Source organism: Sciurus vulgaris (genome assembly GCF_902686455.1).
Source record: "Sciurus vulgaris genome assembly, chromosome: 3".
Taxonomy (NCBI): Eukaryota; Metazoa; Chordata; class Mammalia; order Rodentia; family Sciuridae; genus Sciurus; species Sciurus vulgaris.
The window spans coordinates 1,853,859-1,870,117 of record NC_136463.1 but is presented as its reverse complement, the minus strand read 5'-3'; the positions used below and the strand labels follow the sequence as shown (position 1 = coordinate 1,870,117).

General features: G+C 53.7%; 1 protein-coding gene across 3 annotated transcripts in view; it reads left to right on the top strand.

The window, feature by feature from the left end:
- Window positions 1-16,259, top strand: part of RPTOR (regulatory associated protein of MTOR complex 1) — a 346,921-nt gene that overhangs the window by 232,893 nt on the left and 97,769 nt on the right. For all 3 annotated transcript variants that reach the window (XM_079133423.1, XM_079133424.1, XM_079133425.1), the window contains 2 exons: window positions 3,318-3,418; window positions 3,991-4,135. In XM_079133423.1, the coding sequence (XP_078989549.1) occupies window positions 3,318-3,418; window positions 3,991-4,135 (246 nt within the window). The remainder of the gene's footprint in view (window positions 1-3,317; window positions 3,419-3,990; window positions 4,136-16,259) is intronic.

Below are 16,259 nucleotides of genomic sequence, written 5' to 3'. Positions count from 1 at the left end.
GAAGATGGAAGCCACCCGGGGGAAGGTGAAGACAGGCCCTAGTGTGGTGCGGTGGCGTTGGGGGAGGCTTCCTGGCTGGTGGCTGTGTCTGCTGAGGAAGTGGGACCTGTTTTATTTTAGTCCCCATGTGGCACATAAGGTTAGCCTTCGTGACTCAGCAGAGGCACAGGACGAGAAGTTGCCCAACCGCAGCACAGCTGGGACTGGAGTCGGGCTCTTCTCATCTTCCAGTCTGGCGGTGTCTTCCTGAACACACCTCTGCTTCCACGTAGAACTGCCCTTGGAAACGAGGAGATTCTCGGGGTCAGAGGAGGTCTGGTGCAGTGTGGCCTTTGGGCCATGCTCCAGCCGCCTGGCCCCCTCCAGCTCTCGGGTCTCCAGGTCTTGGGTACACAGAGGGAAGCCCAGATGGTCTCTGAGTGAGCCTCTTCTCAGTGACACAGGGAACAAGGAAGGGGCTCAGTCCCCCTCCATCGTTCCCAGAAGCAGCTGCGTGTGAGCCAGTGGAGAGGCCAGCGCCAGCAGCCTGGCCGGCCTGCGCCTCGTGGTGTGCTGGGAGAGCCAGGGACCGTGTGTGGGTGCTCAGCTCTTCATCGCTCCACCAGTGGTTGTCACAGGAGTGACATTTTTGAAAACGCCACTAAATGCACCCCGACCGTCAGCCAGCCCCTCTTCTCAGTGGTGTGACTGTGCGGTGAGGGTGTCGTGGCGGGTGCTCTGTAGGCAGGTCCTCTGCTCAGATCGCAGTCCCTCTCACCAGAGGCAGGCCCCAGAAGGCAGTGGGGAGTGTGTCAGTGTCGCCTAATTGGAGGACGTGGGCTCCCGTGAGCCAGGTGCTTGTCCAGGTTTGACTGGGTGGTGGTCAGATGGTCTGACTGTGACTGCCCGGGTACTGGACCTCCCAGGACCAAGGCTGAGCAGGCCAGGGAGCCGCGACTTGTTTGTCCCCTTGGTTCACGAGGACCCAGTCATCGTGGGGACGTGTAGACACCACACGAATGCAGACAGGAAGGGCGTTCGCCCACCGAGGTCTGCAGTTCACCCTTCCCGTCATCCTGCCCTTCCAGGGTGGACTCACTCTGTGCTCAGGATGTGCGTGTTCCCTCATGCTGTTCCAGTACCCGCAAAGAACCTTTCCGCAGCTGGTCGCCATTCCTGGCAGCTATTCTGCGACCCATCTACTCCGTCCCCTCTTATCGCCCACAGCCCATTTCTGGGGTCTCACCCTTGTAGTCAGACTGCACTGTGGACTGTGGTACCTCTGCTGTGCCCAATCAGGCTTCTGGGTTGCCACCACACCCGACCTGTGGTCCCCTTTGATTTCTCTGATGTGTGTTTGTGTGATAAATGGGGACTGTGTGTGGGACTGCTCTCGCTGGGTCCTGCTGTGAGTCACAGAGCCTGAGGGTGGCTTGGGAACCCAGGACTTGCAGCTGGCGCAGTAGCCAACTGTAGTTGTGCAGTCTTGGGAACACCGAGCAGGCCGGGAGGAGGTACTCGGACAAGTGTTCCTGATCCTCCCCCCTCACACACTCTGGCATTGATGCTGATCCCAGGCAAGCTCTGGCCTCGCAACCAGAGTTCTCTGCCCGCGCTGCTTCGAGGAAGAAGGTGCACCCAGCAGGCCCGACGCCAAGCAAGGGGCAGTGTTCCTGCTGAGTGTCGTTGACAGCCTCATCTGTTTTGGGGTTTTAGCATCTGTCTCTCATCTGCAGACCCAAGATGCAAGTGACTGTCTCAGGTCTCCTCGCCCACCCCAGCCTGGCCTACCCCTTTGTTTTTTCTTTTTTTCGTCACCCAGGCACGGGCTGGGGCTCAAGGTCTGCCAGGACCTCTGGAGAAGTGCCTCCAGCTGTTTGTGCTGTGCCACACACCCTCACCCAGCCTGCGGGGCGGAGCTCGCCGGAGGGCAGGCACGGCTCTTTCCCCTGTGGCTCCCAGCCCCGTTGTCCCATGGCAGAGCTGTGATGGGCAGCCTGGCCACCCAGCACGTGGCAGTGCGTTGGCACTCTCCACACTGTTGTGAGCTGGGCGAGGAGCATAAGGGTGAGGAAGCATGGCAGTCTGCGAGGCCCTGTGCTTCCTCATGAGTGGCAGGTCCCTCCTGACGCCTGCACAGCCCAGTAGTCTCTTGGCACCATCCGGGCTGCAGCCAGCCCCAGGGCCACTGTCTGAGGCTCCTCCTGGGAGCCTGTGTTTGCCTGCAGGGGTGGAGGCCTTCCTCAAGCTTGAAAGCTTTCTCTGGAGACTTCTGTTGCCACGTTGGCAGCAGTTTGGCCCTGGGGAATAATGCTGCTTTCTTTATCTCCATTTTCTTGCCCTATCACTAAGCCTGCTTGAGGATGCAAGAAGTGAAAAGGCCTTCTGGGGAAGGAGAGGGCACACATGCTGTGGAAGCGTGTCATCAGCTTGGCCCGCTCCTGCCGTCTCTGAGGCTCAGCCTCCCCGAGTGTCACTTGAGCAGACAGTGCCATCAAATGGGTGACCATGATGGGAGCTATTAATCCGTTCAGTCTTGTAAGTGGCAGGAATCACACTTGAGTCTCTAAACCAAATTACTGTGAACATTTTCCTTCTGGGGGAAAGAGAGCTTCCAGTCAGATATAATTAAGGTGCTTCCCGCAGGGTAAAATTAAGTTGCTGTGAAGCAGCAAGAAACCACTCAGTGTCTCGCGCTCACCGTCACTGCTGCTGGACACGTTCTTCCTGCAGACAGGGCACAGCCATGCCATCTCCTGAGATGCAGCTCTCTTTCCAGGGTCAGCCTTCATGAGGCCTTCCCCGAGCTCCCTTCCTGAAACACAGCATGCTCATGGGTTCCTCTCCCCTCTGTGTGGTGCGTCTCTGCCGTGCGCACACTCACGACCTGTCACATGCCCGTGTTTGTTGCTCGTCAGTCCTTCCTGCTAGACTGTGAGCTCCCTGGGAATCTCTGTGGCCCTGTGCTCAGACCTGTCGTGTAGGGACAAGACTTCTGCCCCAGCCCTCTCGGGTTGACAGGACCCTTCTGCAGTGTTGGAGCCATAGGGAGAATTGTGGAACATGGTGCAGACCCCTCTTAGCAAAGTGCCACCTGGTTGCCCTCGGGAACAGGAACTCAGTGGAACTGCATGTGGCCAGCTTGGTCTCCATTCAGAGGCACCTGTGTAGATGTGGAGGGGGAAGGAAGGGAAAGGTGGAGGCTGAGCTTCTAGGGTGGAGCCTCTGGCCCGTGCCCAGCCTCTGCTGCCTCTGCTCTGAGCCTTTTACCTCCCTCTCCTCTGTGCATACCCTTTTAATTGCATGACAGCACTAATAAAGTGCACCGTCCTTTCTAGGATCCCTGGCCGTCTGAATGACAGGAGGACTCCTCTGGGTGAGCTCAACTGGATCTTCACAGCAATCACAGACACCATCGCATGGAACGTGCTCCCCCGCGGTGAGGCTGCCTGGTGCTGCCGGGTAGAGGGAGAGAAGGCTGACAGATGCAGGAGAAGCTGGCGTGGGGCGGGCAGGGTGGGGGCAGTGTTGAAGCCAAAGGCAGGAGCCTACAAGGTCGCTGTGTGTCTGGAATGAGTGGCCAGGCATCAGGGCCTAGAGCAGTGGCAGGTAGCAAGGCTTTCTGCATGAGCATTCCCACAGCCAAAATCCCTCTCGTAAGCCTTACCTGTATTCTTTGTTATTGGCGGGTTGGTATTTTGGGTATTCGTTCACATATATGTCTATATGTGTATATATGAACCCGTGTGCTTGTGTGTGTGCTTAAGGGTGTGTTACTGCGGATGTGCGCTCATGTGTACATGTGTATGTATTTTTGTATCTGTGTGAGCATGTCTGTGTGTCAGTGTATATGTGTGTATCTCTGTCCGTGTGTCCTTGCGTATGTGTGTTTGTATCTGTGTCCAATGGGAAATGTGCATGTTCAATTTTTGATGGAATAAATTTGTGTGTTGAACTGTAAATGTGCAGTGGTCCCTGAAGACTCTTTTTTTATCATTTATCTACCCCCAGATCTCTTCCAAAAGCTCTTCAGACAGGACCTACTGGTGGCGAGTCTGTTTCGAAATTTTTTGTTGGCAGAAAGGATCATGAGGTCATACAACTGCACCCCTGTCAGCAGCCCCCGTCTCCCGCCGACTTACATGCATGCGATGTGGTAAGTGTCTCAGGCCCATGGTGCTGCTGGTGGCTCGCTTCCCTGATGGCTCGCTCCTGCGGCTGCAGCAGTGCACGTGCAGGAAACTGCTTGTGCACAAGAGGGAGACTTGGCTCCAGACTGAGGCAGGGCTGAACAGAGCTGCCCCGGGGATCCAGTGACTGTAGCCAGCCTCCTTCAGAACAAGGTCACCAAGAGCCTTTTTAGGTCAGCAAGGCAGTGGCATCAGCCCCACCATTCCCCACTTGGAGAGTGGCACTGTGCACACTGGTAGCCTCACAGAGCTTCGTATCGAGGAAAAAATTGCCTCGTAAACTTGCAGAGTGCATCAGAGTGCTCTGAGTGTGAAGACTGTTGGGTTATGACCAGTTGATTTGTATGCTTATGAGTGCACACATGCAGAGCGTGACCTTTTATCACAGTGGATTATAATTTCTCCAATTGCCAGACTGCTGCTACTTAACAGTAGTAACATTAGTAATATTAGTAATAAGAGTTTGGTTTTAACCTAGACATAGCTAAAGACACTTAGTGTTACGGGGCGTAACTTACAAACAGACCAATCACCACTGAGAAGTCCAAATGTGAGTCTTTATCAGCCAGCTGGCTTACTGTCTCACGCAATGCCCCAAAAATGGCTATTGGGAGAACAGCCCCGATCATAGGGTTGCAGGGGTTTTTCTACCCTAAATCAGTACATCAATCATAAGTGTCTGTTGCTATGATTCAGAATTACAAACTAACATCATGAGATCTAAAATCATTAACAGAGGGGGAAGTGGGTCAAAAAGACTTTACTTAGGTACAAACTAAAGAATGGTTACTAACATCTAGACTATCACTGTTGACATCACTGTTAACATAGTACATTGTTTAAGAAAATAGGAATCAAAAGAGAACAATTTTTCATTATATAAGAATTGCCATTTTGTGTTGCCAAACATGTCATGCAAAGCAACTTATGATGGGTGCAGGGGTAGGGTGTTCCCTTGGCAGAAGCATTTCCTACATGACATGGAGTCCCAGGGTAAAAGAGAGTCTGTTTAATCATTGCCCATATAGCCTCGCCTATAACATTTCCATGGAGTCAAGTCTGTCCACCCATCACATTAACTTCTTCTTTTCCATTGCTCTCTGCGTTAGTCAGATTTCTGTAACTCTAACAACTTATATAAGGAAATCCACTTATAAGAGTAAAAGTTTGTTTTGGCTTCTGGTCTCTGAGGGTCAGTCTGAGTCTCTTGGCCCCCATACCTTTGAGCCCGTGGCAAGGTAGCACAGCATGGTGGGAGCATGTGGTGAAGCAGAGAGAGAAAGAGGAGGGGCCCAGGTCCCAGCATCCCCTTCAAGGGCATGCCCCAGTAACCTACTTCCTCCCCAGCCTCCAACTCCTGAAGGTTCCCCCACATTCTGGTAGCCAAGCCTTCAACATGGGGTCTTCGGGGACATTCCAGGTCTAAACTCATGAACACAGGCGGAATTTGGGCAGATTCCAAAATGGGATAACAAAGGGAAAAAAGAAGTTTCAGTTCAGTCCATCAGTATGAGAAACCCTGATACCAAAATTTAAAAGAGCAATTCATCTGTGTCTCACCTTAAAAACAATTGTACGGGCCAGGCACAGTACTACTCATCTATAATCCCCACTGCTTGGGAAGCTGAGGCAGGAGGATAGCAAATTCAAAGCCAGACTCAGCAATTTAGCAAGGCTGTATCTCAAAATCAAAATAAAAAAATAAAAAGACCTGGGAATGTGGCTTAGTGATTAAGTACCTCTGGGTTCAATCCCCAATACCAAAAAAAAAAACAAAAAACATCATATGGTGTGTTTTCACAGTCAGATTATTTTGGCTGTGATTTTTAAACAGCCAATACGTACATGACAGATTTCCCCTGGTGCTGGAAATCCTGAGATGCAAGAGGTTTCTGAACTGACTGCCTGTCATCCACTCAAGAACAGTTAAGAAACTGAACATTCTGATAAAGAATTGATAGGATGAAATAGAGGTCACCAGTGTGGAGAGCAGGTGGGGCGGGTCGTGGTGCAGACTGGGGTGAGGAGCTCGCGCCCTACAGCATGTCTGTGACCACACAGTCCAGGGGCGGGGACAGAGCAGCTGCAGATGTCCCAGTGTGTGGAATAAGTGATTGAATGTTCTCAGAGCAGATTCTTAGAGCAAGCATTTTGGGGAGAATGCATCCTCAAAACAGTCTTACTCCCCTCAGAAAAGTTATGCCTTATATCCTATTTTTTCTGAGCCATGTTTTTGTTTTTAAAAGAAAAATTATTAGAAAGGGAAACAGAAAGAACTGAAGGGGTAGGGCCCCATCAGGCAAGGACCGAGAATCCACTCAGTGCTGGGAGTCAGCCAGCGGTGCCCGCGTGTGTGTGAGAAGCTGCCCACCCACCTCCTTGTCTCCTTCTCCTGATGACCCCAGAAGCAAATCCCTGGACACGTTTCCCCTTGAAGTGAGTGCCATCCCATCCTGTCTGACACACTGAGCTGCACAGAGGGAAGGGAGGGAGAGTCCTGTGTTGCTCTGGAGTAGAGAGCAAGACCGAGTCCTGCAGGGAACGAGAGCAGCCGGCGGGTGTGCCAAAGCCAGCACCGAGGGGCCAGGCAGGCCAGAGCACACAGCCGGCCTCTCCCCATCGTTCCGGAGAGTTCTCTGCCGTAGTCCTGGCCTACTTCTGAACTCCTGAGTGTGTTCACGCCTGAGTCCCTCGCAGCCTGCTGGTGGCCCCTGGCTCTGCTCCTGAGCTGAGGAAGACACCCCAGCCCTGTGGCAGGACCTTGTCTGGCAGGAAGGGGAGGAGCCGGGCAACCTGCTGCTGCCTCCTGCATGCTGCCCTGTCCTCAGGATTGGTTTTGAGACAGTTCCCATCACAGACGCAACACTAAAGGACTGAAGGAGCTGTGAGGGGGCAGAAGGCAGGTGTTGCAGCAAGGCCACCCCTACCCACCTGATGAGTGGCGCTGGGCACACCGTGGGCACCAGTAGCCAATAGGCCAGAGCTGCTTTCCTGATGGGGCATTGCATCAGGGCTTGACCTTCATGTAGCCAGGGCCGCTTTACACACCTTGGATTCTTCTTCTCACCTGAACCCATGCTCGGCACCCATTCTGACCACTGACACCAACAAGGAAGGGACCACTCAGCCTTTCGGCCTGCAGGAGGGGAATCAAATGTGGACAAACCACAGCAGACTTCCTAGGAGGACAGTGAGTCAGAGGCCCCAGGGAGCAAAGGTGCTGAAATGAGGTTTGGGCGGGAATCACCTTCAGGTTGCAGGCTGCTTTCTGATGGACGTGTCGCCCTTTCAGTAATAGGAAACCCCCGAGCACCACCACGTGGAAAACAGATGCTGGGTCTGACGGGGGCCAAGCAGCTGAGCATGTTCTGTGGCTGCTTATCAGTGTTGCCACAGCTTGCTGGCTTCAAACAACTGCACCAGGGTGCTTCTGAGGGGCAGGTCCTCCATGCAGAATCCCACTAGGCTCAAGGCCACTGTAAGCAGCCAGGGACCCCACTGTCCTCCCGCCCATGGTGGCCTTCTGCAACCAAGTCAGCAAGAGAGGCGGAGGTTCTAGCAGATGAGCACAACAGCCTGCCTCATACGACGTGTGGTCAAGGACAGCTGGCCGCCTGCACCAGATTCAGCTGATGAGAAGTCATAGGCCCACCAACACCCTAGGGAGGGACCTCAGCAGGAGGCAGGGGTGATGGAGCCACCACTGGAGTCTCCACACCATGGGAACACCTCACAAGGGTGAAGCTTTGCCAGCTGCCAAAGGCACTCATCTGGAACCCACAGGCAGCTTGACCAGGTGGAAGATGAGTAGGGGTCACTGTGGTGGTGCTGAGGGGACGGCTACCACGTGATCATTGGGTGCTGCTGCGTGTCAGCATGTCCTGGAGCTCTCGGGCGTCATCTGCTCAGAGCAGTGCTGTGAGTAGGTGTTAGTGGTGTTCCCATTTCATGGATGGAAAGGGAGTCTCCAGGAGAAGGGCAGCAGGGTGGAGGGTAGAGCTAACTTATTGGGGGGTGCAGTGGGTTCAGGACAAGGTGGAGCATCTAAATACATCCCTGGGCCAAGAACATGCAAGGTGGAAATGACCCCAAATCAGGGCACAAAGCTTGGCGCTACCACTTCCTGCATGTCTCTGCTATGCCCCGGGATCACGGCACTGCAGGAGGCAACAGACACTAGGTGACAGGAGTGACAGTTCTGTCACCTGGCCAGCAGCCTGGAGTCTCCAGGAGGGGCAGAGAGCTTCACCCGGGTCCCTGGGGCAGTCCCATTCCTGTACCTACATTTCAGTGAGCCCCCTTCCTGAAGTCTGGACGTTGGGCGATGGAGTCAGCGGTACCTACTCTGGAGCCCAGTTTCCTTGGTGTTTCTTTCCTGCTGATCTTGTCTTGGCCTGTGCTCATGACCTTGCTGGCCTCAGGACCCCTGGCCACTCCTGACCAACCAACTCTGAGCCCACAGAGCTGGTCCCGCCACCTCCCGCAGTGCCCTCCTGCCCCTGCCTGTCCCTGCACTTGGCCCAATATCTGCTGGGACCCAGCTCAGGAGTGTGACAAACACGCCTAGGGCAAAGCTAAGGGGCACGATGAGGCGGCATTCTGCAAGTCTTTGAGAAAAGAAACCATTTGTCAGAACGCTCGCTGCTGCAAAAGGGGGCGATCAGGAATTACCCCAGGACCTTACAGATGGGTGTGGTTAAAGTACGTGTGCTCTGGCAGAATGCAAGCCATCTTAAAGTTTTACTCATGCTTGTGTTTAATGACAAAACCAAACACTGCATTGTTTCAGTGGTGCGACTGCTGTCTGTTAAAACCTGGAGGCTTACATGGAGGGCACTGCCAAGCAGGGCCCTGGGGATGCCGATGGCACTGGAGTGGCAGCTCTCCAGTACAGGCTGACAGAGATCCCTTCTGTAATTAGAAATACACCCATAGATTTCCAGGCTGCAAATCCCTAAAAAACTACTTTTAAAAATGGAATCTTAGCTGGGGACTGTGGCTCACACCTGTTATTACGGTGGCTTTGGAGGCTGAGGCAGGAGGATCATGAGTTCAAGGCCAGCCTCAGCAACTGTTTTAGTCAACTTTTTCACTGCTGTGACTAAAAGACCTGACAACAATTTTAGGGAAGGAAAAGTTAATTTGGGACTTCATTCCTCGGGTCTTGAGGTGAGACAGAACATCAAGGTGGAAGAGTGTGGTAGAGGAAAGCAGCTCATATGATTAGGAAGCAAAGAGAGCCCACTTACCAGATTTAAAATATATACCCAAAGGCACACTCCTGATGCCCACCTCCTCCAGCCACACCCTGCCCACCTTTAGTTACCACTCAATGAATCCCATCAGGGGATTAATTCACTGATTGACTTTCATAACCCCATCATTTCTAAACCTTGCATTATCTCACACCTAAGTTTTTGGGGATACCTCACATCCAAACCCTGATAGCAACTTAGCAAGTCCCTAAGCAACTTAGCAAGACCCTGTCTCAAAAAATAAAAAGGGCTGGGAATGTGGCTCAATGGTTAAGTGCCCCGGTACAAAAAAAGGAATCTTATGGTTAATAAGGCACTGTTTGTCGTGAATATAAAACTGGAAACAGAAGGAATAATTGGGCATTTCTATTTTTTTCCTGCAATACTGGGGATTGGACCCAAGGCCACCTTAACATTGAGGTACATCCCAGCCCTTTTTATTTTTCATTAAGAGTCAGGGTCTCACTGAATTTTTGAGACAGGCCTCAAACTTGTGATCCTCCTGCCTCTGCCTCTACCTCTGGAGTTGTGGGTATTATAGGTGCTCCCAACTTTATTTGGCTATTTCTTTACGTGACGAAAGCATAACTGGTGGAATTCTCTAAGGCTTAACACCTGGACTTGATCTCATTTGATGGTTTTTAAGTGATGTGGAAAGAGCCCATTAAAATCCCAAGTTGGAAAGTAACTCGGGTACCTAAGTCTGACTGACGCCTGACGACATGCAGCCACAGGATTGTCCCATCAAATGGCCCAGCACTGGGGTAACACGATTCAAGTAGGCACACCTGCCGCGTGCTGAGCACTGGTTGGGTGGGCCTGGTGAAGGGCGAGAGGAGCCAGAGACCCTTGGAAAATCATGTGACCACGCAGGACTACTCCACCTCACAAGTCCGGGACATGGCCTCCGCCTTCCTGGGCTTGGCTCAGCAGAGTGCTGAGAATGGAACCAGGGCCTCAAGCCTGCTAGGCAAGCACTGTGCCACCGAGCCACATCCCAGCCTGAGAGCTGCTCCTAAAGAAAGTCTGTCCAGCCTCCAATTAGACAGTGCTAGTCTCTGATCTGCCCTGTGTGACCAGAGGAGGACAGTCCCCCAGGGCCATCGTGCCCTGAGCAGAGCTCAGTGCTTCCGTTACTGCTGGGCATGGTGGGACGTCCCAGGCCAGCTCCCTGGGATGCTGACCAGGCCCCTGGAGCCTCTGTGCAGGTTGGCTCTCGCTTCCTGCCTAGGAGCTCCAGAAAGCCAGTGACCCTGTCCCAGCACCCCAGCTCTTCCACAGGTTCCATCCTCTGCAGCAAAACCATGCAGCTGGACTTTGTAGAGTGACACAACGGTGTCAGCAGGGCTTCAGCTCAAGGACTTTATCCAGCTGACACTTTGTGAGTCACAACCAGCTGCGCCTGGCCTGGCATTTAAGCATGCAAGCTGAGGCTCTCCTTTCTTATTTTCTCTCAGCCTGTGCATCACCAGATCCTGAATCCCTATCTGGTTCGGTTCCCTGTCCTGTGGATGTTCCCCAGTCCTGGCTGAGTGCAGAGGACTGGTGCCCTTCCCTGTGCCTTTCCTGAGCATGGAAGGCTGGGATGGACAGGTGCCTCTGGCATGCTGGTTGAACAGAACACAGACATTGCAACTTGCCCTCCAGGCATGGGAGCCTGGGACAGGTCCCACTATGGGCAAGGACGGGCTAGTGGGGATGGCACTCAGAGGAGAGCATCTAGAGAAGCCACAGGCTCAGGGACGGTTCTCTGAAAAGTGAGGGTGACGGAGGTGGGATGTGGCAAGAGCTTTCTGAGCTGAGGGTGGCACATGCTAAGAGACAATACCGCGAGGACCTCGGGAGCAGGAGGAGTCCTGGAGGTCGGGAGGCAGGGACCGTGAGTGTGGGTGGGTGAGGAGTGGCCTGACCTGCTATAGAGAGCCCCGAGCCCGGGCAGTGGTGGTGGAGGGTCAGGTATCACAAGTGTTTTCTCCTGGCACTGATGGAATTTGGTGGGTGTGCAAGAGGCTAGAGGTCAGGGCCTCTTGATTTTCCTCCGAGACAGTGCTGCCAGTGGCCCTCTGCGCCCAGTGGGGCCCAGCAAGAGGACTGGGTAGTGTGCTGGAACTTCTGGTGAAACCAGTGGATAGCAGGAAGTTGCGAGTAAGTTCAGGAAGGACTCAAGACAGGTTTGGGGAGCTGATATCCAGATGAGGACACAATGGGCTGTCTCTTGAGCACCCACTGGGCTCTGAGCCTTTCTCTCCCAGATGTTCAACACACAGGCCTCACTAGGTCTCACCAAGATGTGATTTGCCCAAAGCCCCAGTGTGACCTGGCTGAGAGGCAGATTTCACACCCTGGCCCTATTTCCAGGGCCTATATTCTTTCCTGCTCCACCTGGAGGTGGGCACACCCTTGGCAGAGCAGCCGATGCACAGTGGGGTGGCATGTCCATGGAAGTTGAAAGAAATGGGCCCAGACGGGATGCCACAAGTCAGTTCCAAGGCAAACCCTGGCACACAGCTCCACAGCACCAACAACCCATGCAGACTATACAGGTGGGGCAGGCTGGCGTTTGCTCTGTGCGAGGTCCTACATCATGGCAGCAGCTTCCTGTGGGAAGAGCCTCCTTTGGAGGGGCACATAAGGGCTGCCTTTCCCAGAACCATGCTGAAATATGGAGCAGCCTGACCTCTGCAGCACACGAACTCCCCACCAGGGGAATTAAGGGTCAACCATAGCTGGGGCCTCGGGGCAGTCACTGGCCTCTCCCTTCTCCCACTCGTTCCTGCAGCAAACCTGTGAAGGCCCCTGTGCCTCCTGCAAGTGGGAACAGGTGGGCCAGTTGAAGGGCCAGCCGGGTCATTGCCAGAACTTTCCCCGGCTTGGAGGGGCCCAAAAGGGGAGGGGCCACAGGCAGGGGAGAGTGGGCCTCTCAGCAGAATAAATGCCAGTATCCTCAGGGAGGGCTGTGGTGTGGTGAGGGCAGGGACAGGCTCTCTGGGCAGCCCCCATTCGGCTTTAAATCCCAGAAGCTAAGCACCTGGTTTTCACGGAAGAGCCAGAAATTCATGTTTTTATTTATAATTTTATAATTATCTAATGCGGTCTTTTTAAAATATTCTGAGGGCAAAACTAAGCATATCCACGGACAGATGTAGCCAGCAAAGTGCATATTAAGAGCCAGGCTGTGAATGCTGAAGACAGACGCTTCATGCCCATGTTCTGCTCACAGTGCCCCTATTCCCTGGCACGCTCAGCCACTGTGCTTGGGGAGGAAGGAGTCCACAGCAGCCCTGGCCAGCCTCCACTGGGGACTTTTGCCTGTCTGCCTTTTTCCTGAACCTAGGGTCTCACCTGTGCACATCTGGAGGTCTCTTCTAGTTTGGGATCTCTTACTGCAAGACCTGACATCACAGCTTCTGATCTCTGTGCTGGGTCGTGCCAAACACATAATAGCAAGGGGTTCTCATGCAGAAATCGGTTGATGTGGCCATGTGAGGAGAACCACGTGCCTTTAACCTGTCCTCCCCAAGGAGGGTTCTGCTAGCATGAGTCTGCAGTCCCCTTAGATGTTGAGAACAATGCCAGGAAGCTGCGTTGATTGGGATTCAAATGTAGAAATCAGGCTTTAGACGTAAGGAGAAACCCGCTGTAGTCAAGGAAGGCCATGAGCATCTGATGAGACACCAGGACAGGCCCAGGACAGAAAAGGAGGCTCGCAGCCCCTGTAGCCAGAGTTCAAAGGAGCTGGCCTCCAGGTAAGGTGACCCCTCCCCAAGTCATGAGTGACTTCGGTTTGGGAAGTGCGCCTCCTGAGCTCCCACAGCTAATTCCAGTCCCCTCACACGGTTGGCCTCCGTGTGCAGTGGTAGCTTGCTCGCCGGCTGCCTTGGACAGGACTCCACCATGGGTGGCTCTCCTCAGCATGTCTGAGGAGTTAGAATGTTCCTGCGAGAGCTGACCCCGTGAACAGGTTGTGCCTGCGTCGCTGGCTCTTTCCTCTGGGCTTCTGTTTGCACTTAGGTTTCCTGGAGACTGGGCTCAGCACTGCTGTCTCCAGGCCTTGGCTGGTTGAAATGATTTCTCAGAACCTGTCACTACAGAAACCCCACTCCATGGGACATTCGCTCTGCTAGGAATGCCCGGGAGCTCCTAGTGCAACTCTGAGGTAAACGCCACAGTCCTTGTCACCAGCGGTTGGGGCCTGGCACAAGCATGAGCATTCTGGAAGACTGGAGAGGCTGACCTGTGAGGCCTCTGCACAAGCACCCTCCACAAAGGGGAGCCTTTCCCTGCCTTCTGCTTGGGCTATGTTGAATAGGAAACCAGTCTGCTCAATCACAGCTCTTCTCTAGAGAGAAAGCCACGCAGACATGGCAGTACCCTTTATTTCTCTATTAAATCATTCACCATTTTTATGCAAAGTCAGAGAAAAGAAGGATGTTGGCCCCTGGTATAGACACTTGAGCCCTGCGTCTCTCCAGGGTGTACAGCAAGCCCTCTGGGGGAGATGCCGCTTGGTGTGTGGAAACCCTCTGCAGCTGTTTGCCTTCCTGCCCTAGACGGTCTTAGCATCTTGATTAAGATGCAGGCTAGCTGTGACCCTGAGGCAGTGCCTTCACAGCAGGCCCTCTCTCCTCATCTCATACGTGCGCTGGCAGCACAGGCTGGGTGGCTCCACAGTGTCAGGGGTCCAAGCCACGCCCATCCTGCAGACCCACTGTCACCTGTGGCAATTCCCTATCCCCAACACCTGCCAGCACCACACTCCATGGTGAAAGGCCACAAAGGGCAGGCAAGGCAGCTTGGGCCGCCCGGTGCCTTGGTGACAACTAGTCTAGCCTTGTCTGGGGAAGCTGGCAGTATGGCCCCTCCTGAGTGGCATGTCCCAGGTGCAAGGGGAAAACATCACACCCAGGAACAGAATCGTGCCCACCAAGCAGATGCAGAACCAGGCTCAGCACTCACCCATGGTGGGCCCCTCCCCACGGAAGAAGGACTAGGGAACTTTCAGCAGGGCCATCTGCCACCCTCGGTGATGAAACTAAGCAGTGCACAGTGCTCCTTCTCCCTCCTCATAAACAGTCCGCAGCATGCACATCCCCAGGGAGCACACAGGAAAGGTAGGCAGGAAAGAGCACTGGGAGTAGATAATTCAAAATCTAGTTATTATATTCCTTGGGTGGTGATGGAGAGGCTGAATTTTTAGCAGGGGGGAAGAGAGAACAAAGCCTAACAAAAATTGAGGTTAAAACATAAAGTAATGTACATTTACACTTTGCTTCAGGCGGGTGATGAAATACGTGGAGCCCATTTCCTGTTTAATTTTTGATGCAAAGCCATCAGGGAGTCGTTTTCCTTCACTCTCAATTTCAGGGGTCCTGAAACCTTGCATTTCTTTGTGGTAATAACCTGTGCTTTCTGCTCTGATGAATCAGTGCAGATGGAGACCGTGCTGGCCCGGAAGGTTTTCCTCCAGCCCACCGCCTGGGCCCTGGCCATCCGAGGCCCGTTTCCCAAAAACCCAGGCTCTTCCAGGGGGGTGACTCATCACAGCAACCAGCTTAGAGTCCCTTAGAAAGTCCCCTGCTTGTCACTGTAGGGGGAGGGGCCGGTCCCACTCAGCTGGGCACAGGCTCCTGCCAGCCTCCATCTCCTGAGCACCCACCCTGCCTCCCCCACAGAGCCTCCCTCTGTGGGAAGTGCTAATGCAGACACCTCCCGCCACCAGCCTAGCTTCTGCTCCTGCCTGGTGCCAAACGGCAGACTGGCTGCTGCAGTTGCCCACTGCCACAGTCTAGGTTTTTATAGGACCTGCTTTCCCACTTTTCTGTAGCTGAGAATCCCAAATTAAGACTCAAGTTCGATTGGGTTTTATCTGAGAAAATGCAGCCAGTTTTAATCCACTGATTTAATGCTCCTCAGAGAGCACTACCGCTCTGTTGTCAAAAGGGTTGTCACACAATTGGAGTTTGATGCCGCTGAGGTGATCTAGTCTGTTCCAGAGAGTACCAGCTAGCCCAGCAAGCCTGGTCAGTCCCACCTCTGCTGGGGAGCTGGCCTAGGCCCACATGCACCCCCAGCCAGAGGTGTGTTCCAGTGACTGTCTTGGCTCTTGGCTGTCCTCAGTCAGCCTCTTTTCTCCTCATTCCTTGAGCAGAGCCTCTCCCTGTCTTGCCCCTCTGGTCCACAGCCCCGTGCGGCTGCTCTCTGCTGCCACGGAGACCTAAACTGCAGCCCCTCCTCAGCTTCGTCTCATTTCTGCAGTCCCCACCAAGTCTTGCACAGGTGAGAATAAAACCATCCAGAGCTGCTTTTCCAGTGCAGGAAACGTGACAGGCTCAGCCCCTGCTCCTGGCTGGGATGCCTGTGAGGGGTCTCAGGCCATCAGGAGCAGTCATGCCAGCGGGGCTGGATATGAGAGGTGTGTGTCTGGCGCAGTGGAGGACCTTGCAGTTGCTGGGCCTTGATAATGGGTTAGAATTCATTCTACCTGATGATTTCGATGCCAAGCAGTTTTCGGCTCTGAACTGCAAGGTGGCCTGCGAGTGTGCTTGGCCTTTCGCAAGGTGCACTGAGGTCCCTGGGTGTGACTTCGCCAGACTGCACTGGGCTCAGAGCTGGTTGGGCACACTGAGCCCCCTCCTCATCACCATTCCCCAAACTTGTACACTTTCTTCTAACACCTGAAATTGAAGCTTTTGTTTGATTAAATGCAAGGCATCCGTATAGAGTTTAATTGCAATAATTGACTTTGCTTCTGTCTCAAAAGGTCCTCAATGCAGCCGAGGATCGTTTGCCTGCAGTCTGGGGTTTATTGAGCATATGGGAGCTATTTATTGCCTGG